Source organism: Gymnoscopelus microlampas, assembly GCF_963454915.1.
Source record: "Gymnoscopelus microlampas genome assembly, chromosome: 18".
In the NCBI taxonomy this organism is placed as follows: Eukaryota; Metazoa; Chordata; class Actinopteri; order Myctophiformes; family Myctophidae; genus Gymnoscopelus; species Gymnoscopelus microlampas.
In genome coordinates this window covers 34270803-34298143 of record NC_139955.1, presented here as the reverse complement: position 1 = coordinate 34298143, position 27341 = coordinate 34270803, and the positions used below count along the sequence as shown (strand labels likewise).

At 42.1% G+C, this 27341-nt stretch overlaps 2 protein-coding genes across 4 annotated transcripts in view; both read left to right on the top strand.

The window, feature by feature from the left end:
* The window catches only part of ldb2a (LIM domain binding 2a), a 106986-nt gene extending 95327 nt beyond the window's left edge, over nt 1-11659 (top strand). The window contains exons 7-8 of one of the 2 annotated variants that reach the window (XM_084042047.1): nt 1311-1441; nt 9551-11659. In XM_084042047.1, coding sequence (XP_083898173.1) covers nt 1311-1441; nt 9551-9787 — 368 coding nt within the window. In that variant the 3' untranslated portion in view covers nt 9788-11659. Of the gene's footprint in view, nt 1-1310; nt 1448-9550 lie in introns of both variants that reach the window. The other variant, XM_084042046.1, reaches the window with a different exon arrangement.
* Nucleotides 11660-24392: 12733 nt separating this feature from the next.
* Nucleotides 24393-27341, top strand: part of tapt1a (transmembrane anterior posterior transformation 1a) — a 31612-nt gene continuing 28663 nt past the window's right edge. For both annotated transcript variants that reach the window (XM_084085896.1, XM_084085897.1), the window contains exons 1-2: nt 24393-24597; nt 26773-26903. In XM_084085896.1, coding sequence (XP_083942022.1) covers nt 24405-24597; nt 26773-26903 — 324 coding nt within the window. In that variant the 5' untranslated portion in view covers nt 24393-24404. The remainder of the gene's footprint in view (nt 24598-26772; nt 26904-27341) is intronic.

Sequence of the window (27341 nt, the reverse complement as noted above, 5' to 3'; positions counted from 1 at the left end):
TTAGTTACTTTCCACCACTGTGAACAACTACATTTCAGCATGCTCAACCAACGTGCTCAAGCAAAGACCAAATAACGCCATTAGATGCATTACACATTGCATGCATTTTGAGTTTATATCTTGTGCTACACATGGGCATTTGAATAAAAACAAACCGAAAGAAAGGCGATGAAAAGGTATGCAATGCAATAACACAGTCACGCTCGTCAAATAAAGCGCTACAGTAAAAACAACAAAGAGATACAAGAGTGGATACAATATCGATGCATATTCAGTGGGACACACATGGATGTGCTTTCTGCCTCAGCAGACTAGTTTTAATCTGGCAAAGGCTATTGAGGCGCGCCGCACTCTGTAGCGGCACCAAAATCATTAACAAATTCACATTACGCTGAGCAGCAGGGTCCATTGTTGAGCATTTATGCAAATGAAACAAGGGGTTCCTTCTTACTAGTGCATGTCTTGGGAGACGTTAACGCTTATGTGATTTCCACCTCTGAAGAAAAAACAAAACATGGATCATTTTAGACGCGATGCACTTTGCGTGTGCAGCACAACGCGTGTGTGTGTGTGTGTGTGTGGGGGGGGGGGCACGCCGCACGCCCCTTGCATGTGAACATGTGTGCAGTGGTGGAAAAAGTATTCAAATGTTTTACTTAAGTAAAAGTACCGATACTGCAACATAAAAATACTCAGCTACAAGTAAAAGTCCAGAATTAAAAATTTAAAAAGTACAAAAGTATTGGTATCAAATTGTACTTAAAGTACCAAAAGTAAAAGTACTAAAATGTTTGAAAATAGCAGATCTACAAGCTCACAACGCGTCGCGTTGCGACGCGTTGTGAGCTTGTAGATCGGCTATTTTCAAATAGCCTAGGAATAAAATAGGGCTAAAGTGGTTAATAAATATCATAATTTATATCTGAAAAGTAACTAGTAACTAAAGTTTGCAAATAATTGTAGTGGAGTAAAAGTAAAAATTTTTTCCTCTGAAATGTAGTGGAGTTGAAGTAAAAGTATTGGAAATTGGAAATACTGAAGTAAAGTACAAATACCTCAAAAATGTACTTAAGTAAATGTATTTAGTTACTTTCCACCACTGCATGTGTGTGTGACCTTTCATTTTCTACACACACAAGTGTGCATGTGCATGGCTTTTGTCCGTACCACGCGTAGCCGCACGTCCACACTGTATCGCCACCCCCCCACCCCCGCCCCCGCCGCCATCCATCCCTGTGTGTAGTACACTGTACAGTATGCTTTATGTTGTCGGTGTGGCTTCTTTTTCCCGTTTGCTGGTCGCGCCAAAGCTGAGCCTGCCCGACAGACGACCACGAAGAGGAGGAAACGGAAGAACTCGGCCAGCAGCGCCAACAGCAGCGTAGGGACAGCGGCCAGCAAGAAACGCAGCCCTGCGACCAACTTCAGCCTCTCCAGCCAGGTACCTGTAAGCATCAGCCCCTCTCTGGTTTGACTCTATTGTTATTTCATTTATTGACTTTAAGAAACTGTTGTTGTTGTTTTTTTAACTGCTTCCAACCTGGTATTCCCATTTTGGGTCTTTATACTCTAGACAAAAACAAATTCAGTAATCATTGTTCCAAAATATTGAAAACCGCAGATCTACAAGCTCACGAGGTGTCGCGATGCAAGGCGATGTGAGTGTTGTAGATCTGCTCTTTTTGCTTATGACGTCTAAAATAGGGCTTAAAGTGGTTCAAGGCGTTCATTTCAATACTTTTGTACACACTTTTGTACCCACCACCACACAAACAAAAGAAAAGGCGGGAAAAAATAACAGAAATAAGATGCTAAACCGGGACCGTTAAATTCCGGAGTGTGACTTTAACTCAAATGACACCAAAACGCAACCTGGGTTTCACTCCGCGGTTCAAAACAATGAAACAGGAGTTAGCGGACTAACACCCATGATGGCAGTGTTTGAGTGAGGAGAGAGAGTTACTCATTCACTGCTTGAGCAAAGCAATTAACCTCCCAGCTGTGTCAGCGGAGGTTCTCACTGGACACTGGTAGAAGAGCATGGTGCATTTAAACCCCAGCATCCGTATTCTTGTGACGATCTGTGAGCTTGTAGATCGGCAGGTTTTTTTCTGCGAATATATTTAATGTCGAGCGAAAACAGAAAAGAGACTAGAGCCCTGAGGGCTCCGGTCAACCAAGTATAGGGTTTAAAGGGATAGTTCACCCCCAAAATTACTTTTTTTCAATCGATTAGTCACCCCATGGAGACTTGAATTCATGGATATGTTTTTTGTTTTTGTCGCATTCCTAAGGCAATAATTTGATGACCGGCAGCGGTTCCAGTAGGAGACGCAAAGAGTCTCCTTTGTGTCTCCTAACGGAACCGCTGCCTTCCGGTCCGCTGGTCATCAAATTGTTGGCTTAGGAATGCAACGAAAAAAATAATATATCCATGAATTCAAGTTTCCATGGGGTGACTAATCGATAGAAAGTTTTTTTTGGGGGGGGGTGAACTATCCCTTTTAGCGGTTATTGCGAACGCGGAAGGAGGCCTCCGCCCAAGTGGAGCCTACTATGAAACTCTGCTCGGCTTGTGTGTGTGTCTGTCTGTGTGCAGTGCACTGCCTGGGTGCGGCAGACAGAGTGCGCCAGAGTGCAGCTACGGTCAAACACACACACACACACACACACACACACACACACACACACACACACACACACACACACACACACACACACACACACACACACACACACACACACGCACACACACATACACACACACACACACACACACACAAGAGTCCGTAAATACACAATATTTTCGAGCTGCGTTCGCTTCCAGCGTTCGCGCGTCTTACTTGTACTATATACTCTGTGTGCGTGTGTGTGTGTGTGTGTGCACGCACGAGTGTGCACGCATTTGTGTGTGTGTGTGTGTGTGTGTGTGTGTGTGTGTGTGTGTGTGTGTGTGTGTGTGTGTGTGTGTTGGTGCGCTTGTATTACTATGCTTGTGAGCTTGTGAAGTATAATAGAATTTGAGAAATAGAGACCAGTTTCCCGGTCCTCACAAGAGAAATGGTTGTTTTTATAGTTAAAACATATTTGGGGAGTTAGGCTTACAATTGGGAAAATATCTGAATCTTTTCCCAATTGTAAGCCTAACACCCCATGTTTGGGTTAGGTTTAGACATTTAGAGGTTAGGTTTTAGGGGTTAGGGTTGGAGTTATGCAACACCGCCACGCAACTAAGTATAACTCAGGGGTTAGAGTAAAAAATGGCCAAACAAAATGGTAAAAAATGACATTTATAAAATTGCCATCGATGCCATTTTGTATAGTAATACAAACAAGGGGGTGTGTGTGTGTTTGCACCCGTGCGTATATGCGTGTGTATGTGTGCGTACGCATTGCAGAAACCGACCACGCATTCTCTGCAAACCTTCACCAGATTAAAGAGTAAAGGTTGGAAAATAAAAGCAAATCTTGTCAAGAACCTAATTAAAACCTAACAAGACGCACAAAGATCAAGAATTGATTGAAAACAATTAACCAAAGACCAAATCTAAAAAATCCTCACTCTAGGCTGGTGCCGTGCCTCAACGTATACATATCTAATGTCAGCGCTCTCGGGTCTCCGGGCCCCTTGACCCAGAAGGAGGTTAAACAGCCACTTAACCAGCTGAGCATCGCACGGCGCGCTCAGCACACTCCCTTGAGTTTACGACGACTGTACTATGGGTAATCTATTGTCTGCAGAGGGTGTAGTTCTCTATTTTAGTGTGTGTTTTATTGACTGTACTATTGGGCGCTGGGAAGGCACTCTAACATGTTTAATACTGGTGCACTTTCAAAGTGTGGATGTTTGTCTGTAGTACGTCTTTCTGCTGGATAAAGCTGATTAGTAATGAAACCGAAGAACATGAAACCTCATTTATGCTGGGTTGTGCGCCGAATATGCCACCGACACTCACAACACGTTGCAGGCTTGTAGATCGGCTTCTTTCAGTGTGCCACACATTACGCAACAAAGTATACAGTAAGTCAAGCATAAAGCCTGAGTTACACATGGTTGCGCCTTGCGCGTCATGTCTTCCGCCGAAAATAGCAGATCTACAAGCCCACGGCTTGCTGTGAGCTTGTACATCGGCGAGACACTGATGCGCGAGTAAGTACAAATCAGGCGTAAGCATGTTAATGCCATATCATAGACACAGTAGGCCAGGCGCCGATAGCCTACAGCTCAAGAGAGGCTGGTACTGTCAGTGGCGTGCACAGACATTTTGAGGGGCAGGTGCTCAAGTAAATTATACTTTTTTTTGTTGACTTGGTCTGCTCTTTTTTCCCTCTACACCTATACCTCTTTGCCAAAAATAGCCGATCTACAAGCCCACAACGCCTCGCAGCGCGAGGCGTTGTGGGCTTGTAGATCTGCAATTTTTGGCTAAAGTTCTCCTCAGAAAAGGGATGCTAGGTTTCGAGTGGTTATGGTAAAAAGAAAAATCATATCACATAAAGAATTGGCGGACTCCCTGTAGTAACTCTGAGGACCCCCTAGGGGTCCCGGACCCCCTGTTGAAGACCCCAGCTGTAAACTGAAAAAAGGGGCACTTCTGGTCAAGAGGGCAAAGGGCAGGTGCTGTAGCGCCACCTACAGTCTATCTGTGCACGTCCCTGGGTACTGTAGTCAGAACCATAGTAAAGAGCCATACACATGCGCATAGCACCGCTGCTGCACAACCCCTTATAGCGAATTTATACATTGTCGTAAAATGACTTGGTTTTCATCCGAGAAACATGACGCCCGCATTCCTGTCCCACGGTCAGTTCTAGTCTTCCTCTTTCTACTGTAGATCTATTTTTTTTTCTTTCTCTCTTTTTCAAACGTGTGCCAAATATCTCTCTCTCGCTCCCCTCTCTCTCTCTCTCTCTCTCTCTCTCTCTCTCTCTCTCTCTCTCTCTCTCTCTCTCTCTCTCTCTCTCTCTCTCTCACACACACACACAAACAGTTGTTTTCTCTCTGGAAGACGTTGGCTCCATGCCATCTCTCATTACCACCGATACTATATGTAGACAGCACCCCCCACTCACACACACACTCCTTTCCAATTGTGTGTTTTTTTTGTTGCCCTATGCCCCCAAAACCCCCACCCACCCTAAAGCCTAATTTTATACTTCATTATACGACCAATGGCGCTCGCCAAAAATTATGTTTTTTTTTTTTTTGTTTGTTTGTTTGTTTGTTGTGTTTGCATTATTTTTATTTTTTTCAAGCGACGCAGTCGTACGGCGAGGTGTAAAATTGGGCTTTAACCCCTACCACCCCATCCCTGCCTGCTGTTTGCACAGCTCTTTGAGACAGGCAGCGTGCCTGGTTACATGCTGGGTACATATGTTACGCTGCCTGCTGTCTTTGTCTGAGAAGTTGTTCGTTTGTGGCTCGGCACCAAGCCTACGTGAGTCCAATGACAATAAGAAGTGGACTCTCGGCAAGGGGTGGGGAGGGCTGGGGGTGTGGGGGGGGAACACGTTACAGGGAGAAGGGGGGGAGGCTGAAGGAGGAGGGAGCGAGGAGGGGTTTAATGCCTCATAGAGTGTTCAACAGTGAACTCTAGTGGTGACTGACTGCCCTTCCTTTTTATATGTATACTAATAGGCTATTTTGCCCAGTTTTATGCTTTTTACGAAAAAGTATTTGTCAAATCCACACTGTGTTTTTGAGCTGATTTTAGAAGTATAACATGGACGTTAATATCGAGAATGGCAACACGTATCTGACTCCGTTAAATCAAAATGTGTTATTATCCCTATTGTTGGGGGCAATGTGCGTGTGTGTATTTGGGCTTAAGTCAGATTTTACTTGTACTTTTACTTTGTTGTACACCAAAAATAGCCGATCTACAAGCTCACAACACATCGCAGTACGCTGCATTGTGAGCTTGTACGTTGTCTATTTTCGGAATGTAACGCAATGTACAACTAATTATAAATCAGGCATTACGTGAACATCATCTCTTTAGTTTAGTATATTGTCTCAATCGGGTGGAAACCTCGGGTAGAAAATAGGTCCAAAACTTGTTACTTTTCAGGATTCAAATTCAAAAATAGCAAAAGTAGCAGATCTTCAATTTTGTGGATCTGCTACTTTTGATACTTTTGTGTGACGCTGTAGTATGACCATGAAATATGGAGATAAGAGGTTTCTGCCCGACAGCAACGACATGCGCGTGTGCATGTGTGACAGGTCTGCTTTTTTCCCCCAGTACGTACCCCCATTTCTTCATTTAATCTGGATTAGGTCCCACTGTGTCCTCATTAGAATCCCACAGGAGAAACACCCTCCCAGAGCATCTCACGGCTAATCTCTGTAAGCTAACGATGCCGCTTCACCCCAGTGAAAACACACAGCATTCATCATCAAGTTCAGTGCTATTCCAGGCCTTACCAGTTTAGCTAACAAGATGAGTAGACGAGTAGACGCCATTAATTAGATCACAATTAGAGCCTCCCTGGTCTCAGGCTAGCCACCAGCTGTTGCCATTGGAGGGGACTTTCTTTTATTTTTTTATTTATTTTTTTGCTGCTTCAGTGTTGGCCAGAGGTAGGTTGACAGGCACCCTCACAGGAACAGATGGTGAATGCAAGGCATGTTGGCAATCAACGCGTTTTTAGCTAATGACTTAATTAGCTATGCAAATTGACAAATCAGTGTGGATATTGTCATTTAGTGGGAAAGCTCACCTAAATTAATTAGGCTGATTAAGGCATACTGGGGTGTACTGGTGGTCGCTGGAGGGGTCTGAGAGCGATTTGGATAAACCGTAGCCTCCCCTTGGTCCTGATCGTCAGTGTGTGTGTGTGCATATGTACTCTTTTTGCCTGCATGTGTGTGTATAACTTTTATCATTTTGTTTGTTTTCTATGACACTGGCAAGGGCGCGCATTGTGCAGAGTTTGCGTGTACTTCAGTGTGTGTGTGTGTGTGTGTGTGTGTGTGTGTGTTCGTAATTGTGTGTGTGCGTGCGTGCGTGCGTGTGTGTATGTGAATTCCTGTGTTTTCTGGGTGCGTGTGTTGCTGCCCGTGTGGGCTGAGGAGGAGATGGATGAGCAGCGATTGAGAGCTCCCAAGCCACCCAGCATTGACACACATGGTCGGTGAAGCGTGTGCTCCATTTAACCAAACAGCTCCTATCCCAGGTTACAGTGGAGCGTTATAGGGCCGCTAGGCAGAGTGATGCTGCAGGCGAGTCATGGGAAGATGACATTGACAGATTGATAAAACATGAACCGACGTGTTATTGACAGCACGACATGCCTGCGTTTCACAGCTTATCGATCATCGTGTGAATTCACAAAAGTGACACTCCCCCGTTCCCCATTAGAATCCTAATCACTTTGCACAGCGAGGACAGCCAATGAACAGGAGTTTGTCTTGGTGACAGTGGTTTTAATATTGATATACTAAATGCTAACTAATGTAGCTATACATTTCCATATCGTTGCAGTCGGGCAGAAAGCTTGCTTCTCCATATTTCATATTTTTAAGTTCTGTTTTTTTTACATACATGAAAGCCCTATTTTAGCCCTTTGTCATATGACGGTTTTGCACTAAAGTTGCAAAAATAGCCGATCTACCAAAATCTTTTGAATTATTATTATTTTTTTCTGTCTATAATGACATGCCCAAAACAAGAGCTTGTGTTTAAATGATAACTTCATTGGATCGATTGGAATACAGGTTACTTCTTCGATGCCTGAAAAATAACGGTTTTGGACATACAAGGGAGATCAGGGTCTCATATACTGTAGATGTACAGTAGCACAATACATACAACAGACATTCGACTCTTATTGTTTCACTCTACAAATATACATGGAAGCATAATGTTTACATGCTTAACCAGGAGGATCCGGAGTCACGTAACAAAGAGCCAATACTAGATACAAGTCTGTGGTTTCCTTCGGTGAGATATGTCCTACATGATGGCTATTGATTGGAGTGGACAGGGAGGTTGGGTCAGGCCGGGGGAAAGCCAGAGGTTTAATTTGCACTGAGCGCTTTGAGAGGGGTCAGCTGTACAGATAGGTGCATTTCAAACCCCCAGGCGTTTGAAAGGCATACAGCAAGGGATTGAGTTAAGCCTTTGACATTAGCTACTGTAGCTTTGTAGTCACTTATAGATAAATAATAATCCTTTTTTGGGTTGTTTGGGTTAATATGGATCTTGGCTGTAGGATGTTTTAGGATTGGAGTGAGAGGATGAAAGATAGAAACGTGAGAAAAGCATTTAGCCCCAGGCAACGTGGAGATGTATGTTTCAGTCATATACATGAATGCATGAAAATTGTTTGAAGGCCTTTCATCTCAAGAATAATTCCTGTGTGCGTGTAAGGGGGAAGCGGGGGGGGGGGGGGGGGGGGGGGGGGGGTATTTGCTATTAAGATGCAGGTCTTTAGTCTGAGAGTAGGAGTAGTACTCGAGAGTAGATGATGTAGTTGTCAGCTAGAGTAGTGTAGTGTAGTCATACAAATTTAAGCAATTTGATTTTATCTTTTGACCTTTTGTCTAAATAAGGGCAGTTTTGGCCCAATGGAAATGTACATATTTACAAGATAAATCATACAAATTCCTGAGATTAATAACAGCGATAGAGAATATCTAAGGGTAAATGTAATAATGAAATAGATACATATATGAAAGCCTTCAGCATCAAAAACAAAATGGGATAAATAGTTTTAAGAAGCAATTGAAATTGTAACATTTATTTGGTCAATGTCACTCATTTAATTGTGTACAGCAATGAGATAAAGATAAAGTAAAATACATTTAACAGTTATTAAATATTTCAAGATTAGTGTATTTCTGTACTTTCTTTGTGCAGTCTGCACACTCTTAAAAAGGATGTATCAATTTCAGCACATTCCTTTGTCCACTTTGGTTTGACCCACCATTTTATAAAATTTTAACACAATTTATATGAATAACTATAATGTATGAATAAACAGTGTTTATCAACCCAATAATGTGATGCAAAGCAACACAACAATTTACAATTTAGGCCTTTAGGCATTTAGCAGATGAAGACGCTATGGCTCTTAATCCAGAGCGATTTACAGTAAGCAAGGACAACACAAGATAATACATCAAATGCATAGAAATAGTAATCTAATAATAAAGTAATACATAAATAAACCAATAATCTAATAATAACTAATACATATGTAAACCAAGAACCTATCATCAGCCTGTACATTGAAACTATACACACTATAGGATGCCAGGTCAACAATGACCTGGCATCTGTCTACATAACATGTCTACATGCTATCTAAGTTACATTTTAGCCTTTGCATAAGCCTGCAAGGTCGTCAAGGCTAGGGCAAGTGCTACGGGCTGAGGTGGAGTCTGAAGAGGTGAGTCTTCAGATTACACACAATTATGTGTCTTCCCAAACTAGACACGTGGCTGGGTTGATCCTTTTTTAAAGAGTGCACCAACAACCTAGACTGTTATTATCCTCGTGTTTCCTGACAGTGAATTGGCTATTGCTTTTTTTTTTGTGTGTAGGACGTGATGGTGGTGGGTGAGCCAACACTGATGGGCGGGGAGTTTGGCGACGAGGACGAGCGCCTGATCACACGATTGGAGAACACTCAGTATGACGCCACCAATGGCCTCGACGATGACGACGACTTCACCAGCTCCCCGGCGCTGGGAAACAACAGCCCCTGGGGCACCAAGCCTCCGCCGCCCCCCAACCAGGACACCAAGCCCGAGAGCACAGCACCACAGCCCTCACAGTAAACGACCACCACAAAAAAAAAAACACTAAAGAAGAAAACAATAAGTTACACTTCACCACATGGACTTGAGCTTTTTTGTTGCCCACCCCTAGGGTGGCACCGATTGATAATGTTGGACAGGATGAATGGAAACCCCATCTGCAAACTCCGCCTCATCATCGGCCAATTATGTCCCGGGCGTTTCCTCCTCTTCTTCTCCACCTTCTTCTTGCTGTACCATCTTGGGGAATAACCGGGAACTGATGGCATTGCACAGCAATATCCATAAGTCAAAGACTACTTTTTGCTTTTCAGAGACATGCATACAGCTTGTATGCAACAGTTATGTAAAAAAAAACAATTATGTAAAAAATAAAAATAAAAAAATGGCGTGGCCGTTTCCTTGAAAACGCAGAAGACGTGAGGTCATAGCTGTCTTCGGTGGACAGTCAAAGTGAACTTTGCCTCTAGTGGTTAACACGGCTGTGATTGGTTGACCTGCGAGGTCACAAGTCATCACTATGTGACAGCTGGAAGTACAAAAACAGGTCTTTTGAGAACAGCAGACTCAACCCAAAGAAGGTGAGATGTTCCTAAACGGCCAACAGAGCCACCTAACAACGATGAAGGCGACCAAAACCTTGTCCGAGGCATTTGCATTTTTATTGGAAATTCAAGTTGGCTGTTTGGTTGGTTTCTGCTGTTGCTGTTTATTTCCATTTCCAATTAAAAGGAAATGAACCCCACCACCGCTGTGGACTCCTTTCAAACAAGGGAAAGCCGTGTCCGGGGATTGTTTTTGTTTTTTTGTTAGTTTTTTTGTTTTTTGTTTTCCAAATTACTGCAGTCGTCACAGATTGTGATTTCATGCAAACCTCTTCAATTGTGTTTGTAGTCTGTTGGTATTTTGCTTCTCTCAGAATCCCTTGCAGTCACATTGTAATTCTGCCAATCAGTATGTGAACTTTGCTGTCATGCATAGATGCATTGATTAATATTGATTTATTCCCGCTCCTCGACAATTTGACTTCTCTCCCTTTAACGACCTACTCCCAAACTGATACTGAAGCTTTTTCCTGCATGATTTTATAAGATACTTTTTAATTTGAGATATGTACTTTTGAAAACACATCAAGTCCAATCTTTGGTTGATCGGTTTGGGAACACTGTTACAAGGTTTGTAGTTCTGTAAATAGAGGTGGGACCTATTTTAGCCACTGTAAATGAGCCACTGAAACCATTTGGGGTATGGCAGCTGTTGTTCTTTACTTTGTTTTTTGTTTTTTTTAATCAGGAGTTTCATATTTCTGTAGGGTGGTTTGGATGCTGGTTTCCTACAGCAGAAACAAAAGAAAAATACAAAAAAATGACTACTGTGTCGGGGTTTACCTGATCCTCTCCAGTTCAATAACTACAGCAGATGCCAAAGTCTATCGACTATTATTAGTACTGTACCCTGATGCACTTATTTCAAGATTATTCTCTGATCATAAGAGGATGTTTAACAAATAGCGAAATAAATTATAGCCTATTAATCAATCAAAAATAATTGTCTATTTTCTAAAAAATACATGGCTAAAAGCCCAGCTCCCCTACAGTTCTACAGAAACAGTTTGAAATCCCTGGTTGTGTGTTAGCGATTGTTCTTTAACCCTTAATTGAATTGATCCCTGATCTTTGGTTGGACTTTGTTGGAAAATGGGCAAGAAGACAAAGGCGGATGTCTTTATACATTTGGATCCTCTGGGTATTTATTTGTGCATTTGTAAGGAGGCTAACACATTTCTAAATATGTTTGAGCCTGGTATTAGACACCATTTGTACATTATATAGCAGAGGTGTTTAGTGTCATATCTGATGTCTGGTATGTATGCTTTACCATTATGTGTGCCAATAAACCGTGCTTACAAATCACCCAGGTTTGTTTTCTGGCTGCATGTGCTGCAGTGTGCTATGCAGCCAGCTGCTTCTTATTGTATGTGGCTTGTGTTTGCACATACTGTTGCAATTTCATGTATCACTGAAGTTATCCAAAGCAAATATGGGAAAATGATTAATGGAATATTCATCAGGGATCTAGAGAACAATTTGATAGGGGTGGTCACTGAATCTGCCTAGTAACAAAGACACAGTTCACAGACACAGTCACAGATTAGTTCTCCCTGTAACACGGGTGCTGGTTTGAGTCCTACAATGTCTCATGTGTCCTTGTCCGGCATGTCTCTCGTTCACGTGTCTTTCAAGTTGAGATTTAACTCCTACCTGCTCAATCATTGGTATCAATTGTCTCCGCCAGGCCGAAAGGCATGGCGAGAGAGTATGTTTTGCCCCTTGTTTTGAATAAGATAGTAATAATTAATCCTTCACATAGATCCAGTAGGGATTTTAGGAACCCCCACTCTCTCTATAGACCATTTTATGCTGTTGTTTCATTCTAAGATACAAAAGATGACTCCCTCTTGTTAACTATTTCTTTACATTTCAGGTAGTGAGCGCTTTTGCCAGACATATAAAGCTTGATCTTTTTGATGGAACCATGTCGCCACCTAGTAGGCTAGATGCAGTAACTGCAAAAGCTTATTAATGGTGAAATGTCTTTCATTTAAATGTCTGTCACGTATGAAAACAGCCATTGAAATGCTTTTCTGTATCATTTCTGTGCCCGATAAGGCCCGATAACTATCACGTATCCACGTGTGGTGTGACTGCAATCTATGACAGCTATATCCTTGCATTATAACACTATCACCAAATATCAATGTAGAGCATTTACATAGAATGCATTTTTGACCTAATGTGAAGGACAGTTGGTGTGACAAATTTAGGAAAGTAGCTATGGCTGCTGTGATCTGGTGTGAGCCTGGCTGTACAGCATTGTCTGCAAGGATATATATATAAATTCACAAAACCTTCTGTACAGTAGCCTATGTATGTCTGTGTGTCCCAGGCATAACTTGGGCGTCATCCGGCCAAACGGTCTCAAACTCGCCGTGTGTGTCCCATATGACCTGTGTTTGTTTATGGTTATGTCTGAGTCAGAGTGACGTGGCTGTGGTCCGCCGGCCGACCCTCCCATTACCCAATTTTATAGGATATAGATGTTTTTATTGGCATTTTTGAGTGGTGCCAACCACTCCTACATTTGACTTTGTCCATGTGTCCGTATGTCCGTCCGTCCGTATGTTTGAGCACGGCTGATTGGTCAAGCTTCATGTGACACGTGACAATATGTTGTCACGTGTCACGTGACAACATATTGTTGCTGATTGCAACACAAGGATGCAACCAGTTACACTTTCAAAGGCACCACTCTCTTCACACTGGGTGGGATTTCTGAATGCAAAACACTATTATACTCCACAACACAAGAAAAATAAATGCAATCAAATATTCAAAAGCACAGAAATAAGACAGCTTAGACAACATAACAATTGAATAAAATAGGGTACAATCTATTTACACAATGTAGAGATCTTCAGCCCATCAGTTCACAGCCTATGCCTGTGTCTTTATCAGGATATTAATCCATTAAGGCCTGAAGCCGGCTCTAAAAATGTCCAAAGGTATGTTTCTGTCAGTGGTTCTAAACCTTTTCATTTTTTTCCCCCCAAAATTATATGTATTTGGCCACGGACACCCATCGCAAAATATTTTGTTCCAGGTACCCCCAGAAGCAAAGATTTGAGTAAAAATGTTTTGCTTTAAAAGAATATACGATACGATACATCAGGGACCACACCAAATATTGCAATTAGAGGGACAGGGCTGATCTCATTATCACACAAACATAAGAAAATGTCTCAAAAATAGAGGACCAGAATTGTGCCAGCTTTCGGCATGAACAAAACATAAGAGCACCGAAGTCTGACGTAATTTATGCATCCTACCTGGGTTGTGTTTTTTTCCCCCCATTCTGAATTCCCATAGCTGTGTTTAATATCGCGTCAAATAAGAACTGTGTTCCAAAAAATAAACAAATGATCCCGACGGTTTGACGGTTATATGGATATAAAGCATCAACTGACGGTAAGAAAAGCTAATGTTACTTCCGCCGAATTAGTAATATTTTTCCAGAAACAGACTGTATCAAATATGAGTAACTGACTATCATAAACGATACAGAGCCTCCTCCCTGACAATATCGCCGAGACAGTTTATTTATTTTTGGACCGCAATTCTTATATGAGACGATTCTAAGATGACCCAATGTTATTCTCCATAGAGAAATTACTTCCACGACCCAGGGGATGAACGAGTGACGTCAGGACTTCTGTACTCGAGAGTGGCTGGATCCTGATGACACTCGGAACAAGTCAGATACATCTGGACAAATCCTAGCCAGCTTGCTCCTAGAAAGATGTTGGCCTGACCTATGGAACACTGTGAATTTAAGTAAACCATGTCTGATGCAAATAGATGTTGCATGTATTCTCTTGATTGCCAATTGCCAGTCATAACCCAAATCATTACCAATTCCCTAATTTGGCCGAGTGATATGTGCCATCCCTTGAATGTTGTAATACTGTATACAATTATTCACAACCCCCATCTGATTTAGATCTCCCGGCAGCCTCTCATCCATACAACTCTCAACAACAATGGAATTGAAGGAAAATAATCAAAATGTTTCCTAACAAAAGCTTTCACCTTCAAATACGTGTGGTGCAAGTGAGGTATATCATGCTCACTCACCAGCTGCTCAAAGGACATGAACACACCATCATCTTTAAAGAGATCTTTTACCCTCTTCAACCCCTTCTGGTCCATAACTTGAATGCTGCATCCATGAGTGAGGGAGAAAAGCGTGCATCAGCCGCTAAGGAGAGAGGGCAAGGCTTGCCTGTATTTAAAATGAGCTCTGAACTGAGAGCATATTCAAGGTGAGCCACTCACATTGAAGTTGTTCGTGAGGCGCTGTTTACCGGGTGATAGAGGAGCACGCACTGATGAAGGTATAGGGACACAGGGTGAGTGGAGTTGCTCCATTTAAGCCCACACCATTCCGCATCACAAGATGCAGATGTCCAATATGTTAATTTATTGTTTTGTGTTCGCCGCCCAGTAGTAATGTAGAAAACGTAGTAATGCCCCATCCTCCTTCTGTTTCTCCAAATATGCCTTTCTGATTCGTGGGGTATAGTTGTGTTCCAAATAAAGACCGAAATGGACCTATCTAGCTCCTTAAAAAAAATATTTGGGGATCAAGACGGCTATGTGAAACAAAAATAGGAACCTGGGCATAATCGTCATTGAATTGACCCTGCTGGACAGTGCAATTGGCGTTATTAAGCAACGTTTTCTGTTGTTTGGTGACGTTGGACCAGAGCTCGAACAGCGAGAGAGGGAGATGGAGAGAGGGAGGAGGATAGAGGCTATTTCATCCACGCAATAACTTGGTCACTGCTGTGTACCGAAACCTGAACACGCTGATCAACGCGTAATGAATCGAAGAGTTCTCAGCATGATAATGCCAGAAAGGGCTAATAAATGTTTCTGAAATGACACTGCAGGGCAAGGGGGAGTTCATCCTCTTGTAAATGGTTTCTTGTCTTCAGCTGAAATGTTTGGCTTCAGCAGATCCAGGTTCCAGGATACAGCATAATGTTTGGTCGTCTACTGTACATGCAGGTCCATTTCCTTCGTCGTTTCGCTTTACGAGCTCACCAGAACATAAATCATCCTGTACATGTAGTAGAAGAACGACAAGATGTAGAACAGCAGTTTGCAGTAGCCCTCGTTTTGACAGTATGCAAGGATGTCAGCATTCATTATGGTTGTAGGGTCATACAGTCCTGGATTGCTCATCACAGGCCTGCTCATGTACCTCCAGACATGGTACGCTAGCAGTGGCATGTTGAGGACAACGGTGAGCCACTGTGAAGCACAGAAGAGCAACGCACAGATGAAGACATGGAAGAGATACTCTGGGAGCACAAGCAGATTTAATGTTTTACATTGATGTATAGGGTTCACGTTGGCAGTCTTCAGCTCATCGAATGCTATCGTATGCCAAACCATGAGCATGACTGGGAATGCTATGAGAAATAGAGCAAACAGATAACACAAGAACAACATTTTCCCTCCAGGCAGCTCTGCTAAGCTTGTTGCTGTCTCGTTGCTTGTTGCTTGTTACTGTTGGTGGTTTCAGATTTATCTCTGGTGTAACAATATAGACTAGTAGGATATATATATACTAGTCTATATAATATTAGAGTTGCACGTCTGCGAGTGAGTGGTGGGTGCACCGATATGCCCATAGATGGACAGGCCTTGCTCAATGTCAGCGCAAATTGGCATTGATATACCCAAATATGGACTGGAAGAGAGGGGTAATGGAGAGAGAAGGAGAGCCTATTTCACCCATGCAATAACCCAAAGCTACGTGCAAAACTTGTATATTAAACTAGGGTAAGTGATATTTTTGGGTTAAAACAAAAAGTATTTTGTTAAAAGGTTAAAGCACTATATTCTGATAGTAATCATTGCTATAGAGTGTTTGTTCAGTAACAGGAGTCGTGTATAGTGTTCCAGTTCCAATTGTGCCTGCTCATTAGTTAGTGTCATCACTTCCAATTTCACTTGTTTAATCTATATCCTGATTGAGTTCTCTATCCTGATTGGATAAAATTGGAAATTAAACTGAAACTTTAAAAAAAAAAGTTTTATAAAGAGCTGGAGAGACAAGACTCCTTTTACTGAACAAACACTCTATAGCAATGAGTACTATCAGAATATAGAGCTATTTAACACTTATTTTAACCAAAGAAAATCACTTACCCTACCTTTAAATATTGTCTGTGAAGTGCATTGAGTTGCACTTGATGTATGAAATGTGCTCTAAATAGTTTAATTTGATTGTGTGTGTGTGTGTGTGTGTGTGTGTGTGTGTGTGTGTGTGTGTGTGTGTGTGTGTGTGTGTGCGTGCGTGCGTGCGTGCGTGCGTGCGTGCGTGTGTGTGTGTGTGTGTGTGTGTGCGTGTGCACGTGTGTGTGCGTGTGCACGTGTGTGTGCGTGTGCACGTGTGTGTGTGTGTGTGTGTGTGTGTGTGTGTGTGTGTGTGTGTGTATGTATGCATAATGCATGTATACTGTATATAAATGGTCGGCAGGAGAAGGTAGGTGAGGTGACCAATGAGCAATGACCATATAACTCCACCTGCAGCCTGGCTGGTCAACCATCACGCAATATGGTAAGTAAACAGGAGATGGCGCCATAAGCCCTTTTTTTAAATAATTAGCCCATTTTAAAAACAACCGATCTGTCTGTGTTCTCCCTAATTATTCCACAACCTGTGAATGCTATATAGATAGGTTGGTATGAGTTGTATGACGAAAGCATTTGAAAATTGTGTGTCAGTCTTCTTGAGTCAAAGAGAGACGGGTAATAGGGGGGAGCTTTCAGGGAAGGTGATTGATTGGCAAGGGCTCTGGTGCGGGTGGATGCATCATCATGGCAATTCAGAGAGCACCTACAGGCACTGGCATATGGCTGACATATGACTGGCATATGACTGGCATGCATGGTCCGGGGGATTGGTAGGAATTAGGGGGAAAGGGAGGGTCAGAGGTGGCAGACTGTGACAGACCTACCATTAACATGACACAATCTAAGCCAAAGTGTTGCTACAGGAACCCCTGAATTAACTAAAAGGGAGCATTAATGCTGCATTCCGTAAGATTAATGTCCTCACTAATTGCAACTGTAACACCCGGATTGCGCATGGGAAACCATTATTGCATCAAACCTGGCACAAACACTGTTAAGGTGTCTGGTCTGCCATGACAATATAGTCACACCAGGGGCCACTCGTGGCCCCCATGGGGCCCCAAGGGGCCACAGGTGCACCAATGCTCCAAACCAATGTCCATACCAAAACTTACAAAATTGCACACATAATGGATGCACTACAGCAGTGTTACAGCAGTGTTTTACACTTCAAATGGTAATAACTTGGTGACCATTGCTCTGATCAGCACAATAAATGACTGTATTTGAAGGCTGCATAGTGGCCTGAAAATCGAGTTGTTTAACAGTGAGTGAGTGTGTGTGTGTGTGTGTGTGTGTGTGTGTGTGTGTGTGTGTGTGTGTGTGTGTGTGTGTGTGTGTGTGTGTGTGTGTGTGTGTGTGTGTGTGTGTGTGTGTGTGTGTGTGTGTGTGTGTGTGTGTGTGTGTGTGTGTGTGTGTGTTCGTGTTCTGTGTGTGTGTGTGTGTGTGTGTGTGTGTGTGTGTGTGTGTACGCGTGTGTTTTCTCTCCCCTTTTCAGACTTGGTTGCAGTTGTTGGTGCAGCAGGCCTTGGTCCATTCCCAGATTCCTGCTCCCATGGTGCAAGTCAGACCTTGTGTGTTCTGTCAGTGTGCTGTTTACTCTCACTTTCCTCTGTGCGTGTGCGTGTGCGTGTGCGTGTGCGTGTGCGTGTGCGTGTGCGTGTGCGTGTGCGTGTGCGTGTGCGTGTGGTGTGCGTGTGCGTGTGCGTGTGTCTGTGCGGCTGCTTTTCTCTCAGACTCCAGTGCAGTGTTTCAGCTGCAGTAGCTCTTCTCAACTGCTGTTCCTGAATGCTGATGCCGCCTGAACTATGTCTGCTGTCCTCGTTTCTTTGAGTCTTTAGCACTGACCTCATCTCATTCTCATTCTTTTGTCATTGCTGTTCCCCATGATTATATGTTTTTGCCTCTATATCACACACTGAGCAATTTTTTGTTTAGATCTGGCTAGGATGAGGATCATTCTCTGTAATGTTATCTGATGCTTGCTTCAAGTTGCTTGTGATAAAGTGCTATATAAATAAACTTGGATGTGATAATAAATGATGCATAATAGTAATTACATGTTTTTTTTAATTATATTTTTCAGTGTTATAGTCATGGGTAAGTCTTTGCCCACTGGACCAAGGAAAGGGGAACAACACTGTCCTGTCTTCAGGCTGAAGAAGAGGAAACATATTAACTAAAAAGGTATTTAGTTGACTGGGCACCCCCAGGACTCTGGGTCAGTTAGTATTTCCCTCAACACCAAGTCTCCTCACCAAAAATGCCCAATCTACAACATGTAGGGGGGATTAAAATAAATTGTAAACTAACTTTTCAATAATTGTACTGGTAAATGTGAAGTTAATATAGGGTGAGGGTCAATGTGCACTATTTAGGACAGCACAATGAATGTTTGGATCATTTGCACATTCTTTTTTCTTCTAGAATACCATCAAAATGGTTACCATGGTAAGAGTGAGACTTTTTTTTTATGATAAATAAATAAATAGATAGCATTGAGTTGTAGTGATTTGTGTTAATTATGAGAGAGGGAAGGTGGAAGTGGTGTAGTGGTTAACCATTTAGGATTTGACTGAATTTGGGAAGTAGGCGTACAGCTATTCTTTTGGCCGGTGGGGTCTTTACAGCATGTGCAGACCCTAAAGCACAGAAAATAGCAAATTAAGTCGTGAGCACTTATAAGAATGTAACACATTCAATAACACAGCAGCAGAAGGAAACAGCCCTGAAACGTCCTAATTTCTGAGATATAATTTGTGGGTATGAAGTCTGGTTTTAGACCATGGGGTGTCTATCCAATACACGTCACGCCCCCTTAAAGTGCAAACTTGCTAGTTTAGGCCCCATTGATAGGCTTTTTAACCACTTAAGCACTATATACTTCATCGTGCGACAAATATCTGAAATTGCCGATCTACAAGCTCACAATGTGTTGTGATGCAACACGTTGTGAGACTTTCTGCCCAAAATAGGGATTCCAGGTTGAAAGTCGGTTAATCAATGAAAATCCTTAGGCTTTATCTATTTATTATTAGGTACATTAGGGCACCTGCCTTCCCTTGACAGTCTGGAGCCTCCTTCCAGAGGCTAGATCTCTCTCTAGGTCGTCCTCAGACGAGCCCTCCATCGTCGCTTCCAGTCATCCCGGTTCTCCATACACCTGACTGGTGCTCCTGCATCATTCTTGAGTACATCCACGTATGTTAGTGTGGGACGTCCTCGTTGCCGGTGCCCGTGTGTTGGTTCCCACAGCACCAATTTGCTGGTTGGCAGCGCTTAATGTCTTTGGCAGTGTCCTGCTAGTCTCATTCTCCTGGCTGCTATTTTCTCGCTCACCCTTGGTATTCCCTCATGCAGATTCTTGTTGGTAACATGTGCATGCCTGCTGATGTTAATTGGAGCACCCGTCTAGAGACGTCTGTAGGTTGGGCAGCATTCACTGCCATAGAGGAGAACAGACTCTAACCGTTGTATAGAAGAAGCTGAGTTTGATTTGTCGGGGGAGGTTGGAGTTCCACACACTGGTCATGCCGTTCAGGGCGTTGAAATCGATGAAGCACAGTACAGCAGTCAGAGAGTAGCGCCTGGAAGATAATGGGCTGGGATGGAAAATATTGCATTTCATCACGATTGTAACATTTAGAAGTGTGCCTTATGAACTACTGTTATGCTGTAAAATGTTATCTTGCACCACCTGCACATGGCCTTAGACGTGGCTGTCACACTGTATAAAATAAGATCCTCTCTCCAGAGAGACAATATGTTGTATCAAGTTGAACTTGAACTGTACTAGTTCAAGTTCAACTGTATTGTCACACACGTATTATAATGGCTCTCTCTCTTAAAACTAAAGACACTACAGATCTACTTAGACTGTGTACACATTGCACTGAAATATATTACAATATACAGTACAGAACATATTGTAAAATAACTTACTTGATTTTCATGAATACATCCTCTCTCCATGTAAGAAACCTAGACTTGTATTCACAGACATTGGCATCAACACATTAATCCAGGTTACAGAAGGGATATATTTTCCCTGACATGGATTATTCATCTTTTTCACCTTTCTTCTTTATCTAGAAGTATTAGAGGTCCTGGGTGGACAGGTCACACAATATTATAAAGACTTTTGTTGTGTTTTCTTGAGTATTCAAGTTATACTACAAGTTACAACATTAATAAGACAGAGACAGATTTATTGGTATAACGGTGGTTAGGTTAGGGTTAGACATAGTTTTACTGAGGTTAAGATTAGGAATAAGGTTAGGTTTACTGTAGGCATAGCTTTACTGAGGTTACGTTCAGGAATACCCGGTGGAGTATAGACCCAGCTTCTGCTGCTGAGAGATCACATGATTTGTCTGGCTCTTAGCCCAAAAGTCAACCGGTTAATTAAATACAAATGGTCACACTCACACAGATAAGCAGTGGTGGAAAAAGCACTTACTTAAGTAAAAGTATCAATACTGCAATGTAGAAATACTCTGTTACAAGTAAAAGTCCGGAATTCAAAATTTACTTGAGTAAAAGTACAAAAGTATTGGTATCAAAATGTGCTTAAAGTACCAAAAGTAGAAGGTACTCATTATGCAGAATGACCCATTTCAAGTTTTCAAATGTATAAAATATATAAACATCTTTTGATAGCATGTATAGGGCTGAAGTGGTTAATGTAGCCTATGTTTTGTTATAATAATCAAAATCTACAAAGTAGCTAGCAACTAAAGTTTTCAAATAATTGTAGTGGAGTAAAAGTATATTTTTTGTCTCTGAGATGTAGTGGAGTAGAAGTAAAAGTACAGACAATTGGAAATACTCCAGTTAAGTAAACAATACCTCAAAATTGTATTTAAGTAGTACTTGAGTAAATGTACTATAGTTACTTTACACCACTGCAGATAAGAAGTCTATGTAGCTCACTTACTACTGCCTAAACCTGATCTTTTTTATTGTATAACTGAGATAAAATATGACACTAGACCTAAAACAAACAACACTTTTACAATACATTATTAGGTCTAATATTTTATAGCCTTTCACACTTGACAAGTTAAATGGTTCCAAGTTAATTTCCTGTTGCAGAGTTCAGTAGCTGACAGGAAATAAACTTGGGCCCAAGCTGTTCCCTAGCAACGCAATTCCAAAGTAAGTCTATATTTTTATTTGTAGCAATTCAGAGAGTTTTCTTCTTGTTTTCCTTGCAGTGTTGTTTGACTGACTTTTCTTCCTCCAGCATTCCAGATGTGAATTCTGAGTTAAAGTGGCACTATGTAACCACTTTTAATAAATAAAATGTCATTTTGTCCAATCTATATGGTAGACCGTATAGATATGGTAAGTTATTAAATAAGTTATATTGTATGTTGATACAATATGACTTGTATTGGTTGTATTTTGTCTCCCTGCGCTTTTATTGAGACATTTAGATCTTATCAAAGGTCATGTCTCACTTAGACACAGGATATGACATGAATTTTGACCTAAAGTCTAGATTCAATTTATCAAAAATATAACTATTATACACACACACACACACACACACACACACACACACACACACACACACACACACACACACACACACACACACACACACACACACACACACACACACACACACACACACACACACACACACACACACACACACCATTATTATGGGGCCAGGCTTCCAGCATGGACCCATATTGTTATTCGCATTATTTCCGTTTCTTCTTCTGCCACTTTTGGCAGTTCTGGCTGAACCGTGCAGTCGCTTTTTATGAAACTCGGCCATATGATAGATGGTCATGAAAAACGATCAAGAAATAATTCTCACAATCTTTCGTCAAAAGGTGGCGCTATAGCACTCAATTGAAAAATGCCAACTTTGAACAGGTACAACTCATGCCGTGTTTGACCTACAGCCATGAAACTTCGATGCACACATGCGTCTCCTCATGCTGAACAACTTTCACACTCTGACTTTTGACCTCTGACCTTTAGATCTCCCACCATTTGGAATTATATGAAAAACAGTTAAAACCTATCTCCTCCTGGGATTTTTGAGTAATCTGCACGAAACTTTTTACACATGAACTTTGGACCTATACCAAAAAACGTTTGCAAAATATCTTCCATAAGTGAAAAAATGAAGCTTTAATGAGCCAATGAATATTGCAGTTTTATGACAATTATTCATCTGCCCCTAACACATACATGCAGACTTACCATTCTTTGAAACTTTGCAGAAATGTAAAGGGCCATTCCAAATATCACTGAAACCAATCTTACTCCAATTGGTCAAACGGGGGCGCTATAGCAATTTTTTGAAAATTGAAACTTTAAACAGGCAAAAGTCATGCCTCGTTTGGCCGACAGCCATTAGACCTGCTTACACATGTGCCTTGACTAATGAGGAACACATGTATCACGTTGACCAGTAAGCACCGCCCTTAGATTGTCCGCAATCTTGAGCAGTTTGAAAAACACTTAAACCCAGGATTTTTCAGCTATTTGCGTGAAACTGTATGATCTGTGTGATCTCCTTTTTCACAGGTTCTTGTCTGTTGGTGGCTTCTCGCTTAAATGTGTGCCCCACAACCTGAAGGTCACCAGTTCAAGCCTCACTTGGTGCAGACTTCATCTAAGTTGCATTTCACACAACATGACTATCAATGAATACATCTGCAATTGTTAAAGATAACATGAAATACTTAATTGAGTGTTTTTTACATACAGCTGATCTACAATCTCACAACTTTTCAGATAGCAATGAGAGTATGTTTTTTCAATGTATAACATACTTCATTGTGAAAATAGCCAATGTACAATCTGACAACTTTTAATGGTTTGTGAGCTTGTAGATCGGCTACTTTCACTAATTTTGGTTCTGAGGAGATGTACAATTTCTTCATTGGTAAATGGTTTGTGAACGAGTGATCTTAGTGTTAGTGAAACATGGGCTTGGGTCATGACAGAAGGCAAGAGTTTGTGATCCTCAACAGACAATATCAGCCTGGACAAAGATATAGCACTATAGGTAGTGTTGCAGCTACCTAAGAGTGCTTCATGACCGTAAGGTTGCCGGTTCAAGCCTCACTTGATGCAGACTCATTTAAGTTGAAATGCAAAAAACATGACTCATTCTATTCCGTTTCCATGGCGCTCTCTCTCTCTCTTCAATCTATTCCATTTCCATGTCTTTCTCTTCAATCTATTCCGTTTCCATGTCTCTCTCTCTGTCTCTTCAATCTATTCCATTTGTCTCTCTCTATGTCTCTTCAATCTATTCCGTATCTCTCTCTCTCTCTCTCTCTCTCTCTCTCTCTCTGAGGGGTGGCCATAGCTGAGTGGTTAGTGAGCCCGCCTAGGGAGCCAGAGACTCTGGTTGCCCCAGGTACGATTCCAGGCCAGGTCAGCAAATGTGTCAATGAAATGAAATTTGTCCCTGAGCAAGACTCTTAACCCCTAATTGCTCACAGGCACTCATTGGAAACAAGACCGCAAGGACTTTCATGAACTGACCTGTTAAAGGAATTATCATTTCTCTTTCTCTCTCCTGGCCCCATATTATCGCTGCTTGCAGCTATATTTATTCTTTTAATTTAGGTATTTTAATATTTGTAACATTTTGTTGATACTGTATATATGAAAGAAAAATATAGACTATGGTATACTCATTTGAGTGTATAGTGAGTGTGTGTGTGTGTGTGTGTGTGTGTGTGTGTGTGTGTGTGTGTGTGTGTGTGTGTGTGTGTGCGCGCACGCGCGTGCGTGTTGACTTCCAGGGTTCCAGGGGTTGGTTGTTTATCTTTGGCTCTGGTGATGACGTTGCACTACAGGCTTCAGGGGCCAGGCAGCAGCGGCGGTACGGAGTGAAGATGGCGGACTCACTGGGGACAGAGCTGTCAGACGAGAAAGACACCGACATGGACGACAAGAAGAGACACAACAAGCGACCGTGGGACGACGTGTCGTCCAGGTCGAGGAAAGCGGGCAGAACTCCGCCACGGCTGCCCGAAACGCTGGGATTCTACGATATAAAACATGCTCGGGAGCAACTGGATCACTCAGGTAAACGTTCCCCCCTCGTTGTTGTGGGTCAAATGATCTCGTTTAGCTCGCTTGTCCCGGGCTATAAGGACTTAACGTTGTGTGTCATAATGTATGAATTCATGTACTGGATGTAGAGATAAGTGTAGCTACAGGATAAACAAGATAACGTTTAATAAACAACGTCAACAAGGCTCTGCCGTCCGCTGTCAACGTTTACTGTTGTTTATACTTCAAGTTCAGACTGGGATCAGTTCGCTTTCACAGCCACAAGGCTGCAGATCCGGTCTAGAGCGGATATGGAGAGGATCCATGTGCGTGCGTTCTTATGTTTGTGCATATTACCGGATACAGTGGGCGGGCTCTAGACCGGATCTTGCCACTGAGCAGTAAATAGAAACCCGGCTGAAGCGAGGTTATCTCCAGTCCATAGTGCGACGACGTCGGTGCCGCTGGCCAAAAAGAACAGATCTTCAACGCGTGTTGTGGGCATGTAGATCTCCAAGATCTCCAACGCCTGTTAGATCTGTTTTTGGGGGGCAAGCGACAACTTCGAGCGAAGGAAGGAGGGCGCTTCACGTGACTGTTCTGGTTTGCCGAAGCTATACATACAACCGCAAAATAGTAAAGATCCACTACACATTTAGACCGCTTGATCAGGAGACAAGTTACTCTTTGAAATCGTCTTCATATTGAGTTTTGTGAATTATTAAAATGTTCCACAGTTTTACAAGTTCATACCAGGCCAAGCGGAAATGATTCCCAATCCCAGACGATCTGTGGGGTCATTCGAGGTGAAAGAGTGACACAACTCAACTACTGTAGTTCTGTAGTTACTGTATCAATTATATCCTAAGAAATGTATTCGTAGTTCCACATTTAATTCAAATCCAATATGTTGTATCATTGTCATCAGATAATTACATTTTGAAAAGATAAACATATTGTGACCTGCTGTAGCAGGGTATTGCTAGAAATCTTTGAAAATGCTTACATTTGCATATATTTTGTAAGATCAGGAATGTGCTTGAAAACAAGCCATACATGCCAATACATGTTTCAGTGCTGTTCATCATTAAATTGTGTAACTCTGATGGTGAACAGACTACAGATTCATTTGGTTACATAAACACACTCAGGAGTTTACGATGTGATTGATTGATTGATGTACTTTATTTAGTAAGACATGAGAACAGTACATGACAGTACATAACAGTACATGGAAGTACAAATTCACAATACAAGGTCTACTAAACTGGAAAGCTCATTAAGCACTAAGCTTGTTTAAGATGAGATCCCCGTGCACACAAATCATGATGTAGTTGTAGGCTATTGTGTTGACTGACATTGCACCTTGAAAAGTGCCTGAAACAGAGTTGAATTACACTTCCGGACACCTGAACAATAATTGTATTGAATCAAACGGCATGTGAGCTTAGCAGGAACAGTCAATTAGGGCTGGGCGATATGGACAAAATGGAACAAATACCTTGATATTGATAATGTATTGAGAAGGAGTGCTTTGCTCCAGTGCATTCTTTCTTACCTTGATATTGATAATGTATTGAGAAGGAGTGACATTATGACTATACAGTTTATTGTCGTTACCCCCCCCCCCCCCCCACACACACACACACACACACACACACACACACACACACACACACACACACACACACACACTAAAATACTGTAAATAGCTCGCTATTTTGGGGGAGAATCAAGTACAAAACCGGGCTTAAGTGGTCAAAACCAGGAAAAGACCATTACGATGTCCAAAATCCCAGACGATATCTAGTCTCACACTATCAACATAATATTGATATATTGGTAGTCTATGATTCAACTATTAGTCTTCACCACTGAGAGAGAGACATTTCTTTGTCTTTCAAATTGCAATTAGACCCTTCATAGGGCCCATGCCCTGCTCATTGTGTAGATAGAGTGTGTGTGTGTGTGTGTGTGTGTGTGTGTGTGTGTGTGTGTGTGTGTGTGTGTGTGTGTGTGTGTGTGTGTGTGTGTGTGTGTGTGTGTGTGTGTGTGTGTGTGTGTGTGTGTGTGTGTGTGTGTGTGTGTGTGTGTGTGTGTGTGTGTGTGTGTGTGTGTGTGTGTGTGTGTGTGTGTGTGTGTGTGTGTGATCGGTGGAGACAAAGGGCCTTGTGGTGACAGTGTGTTTTTATAATGTTGTTGTTCCAGACCCTTCGCTGGGCCGTTTCATTGGTGCTGAGCTCACCAGAGGTTACTTCCTGGAGCACAACGAGGCAAAGTACACAGAGCGCCGTGAGAGAGTGTACACGTGCATGCGGATTCCAAAGGAGCTGGAGAAGGTACATTATACAGAGCTGGCCTACCAGTGCACTGTAAAATCAGGATTTTTTTACGGTGTGCCTTGACCTCACCCCATGACCATGTTCTCTGTCTATCCAGAACACACAATAAGTCTTGCTTCTAGTACAGCGATTCTCAACCTGTGGTCCATGAAAATATTGCAAGTGGGATATTGATAATATAACGTTGATATGTCAAGGACCCCCAAAATTATATGTATTTGGCCGCGGACCTCATCAAAATATGTTGTTCCAGGGACCCCCAGAAGCAACGATTTGAGTTAAAAATGTTCGCTTTAAAAATATATATATTCAAAGATTTGCACACATTTTCACGATTTTTGAATAGCCCAAAGTGTAAAATAATGCTTTTTAGCTCAAATCTAAAAATGACACAGTTCCAGGTCTTAATGGGTTAAAACCTTTATTGTTTGAACC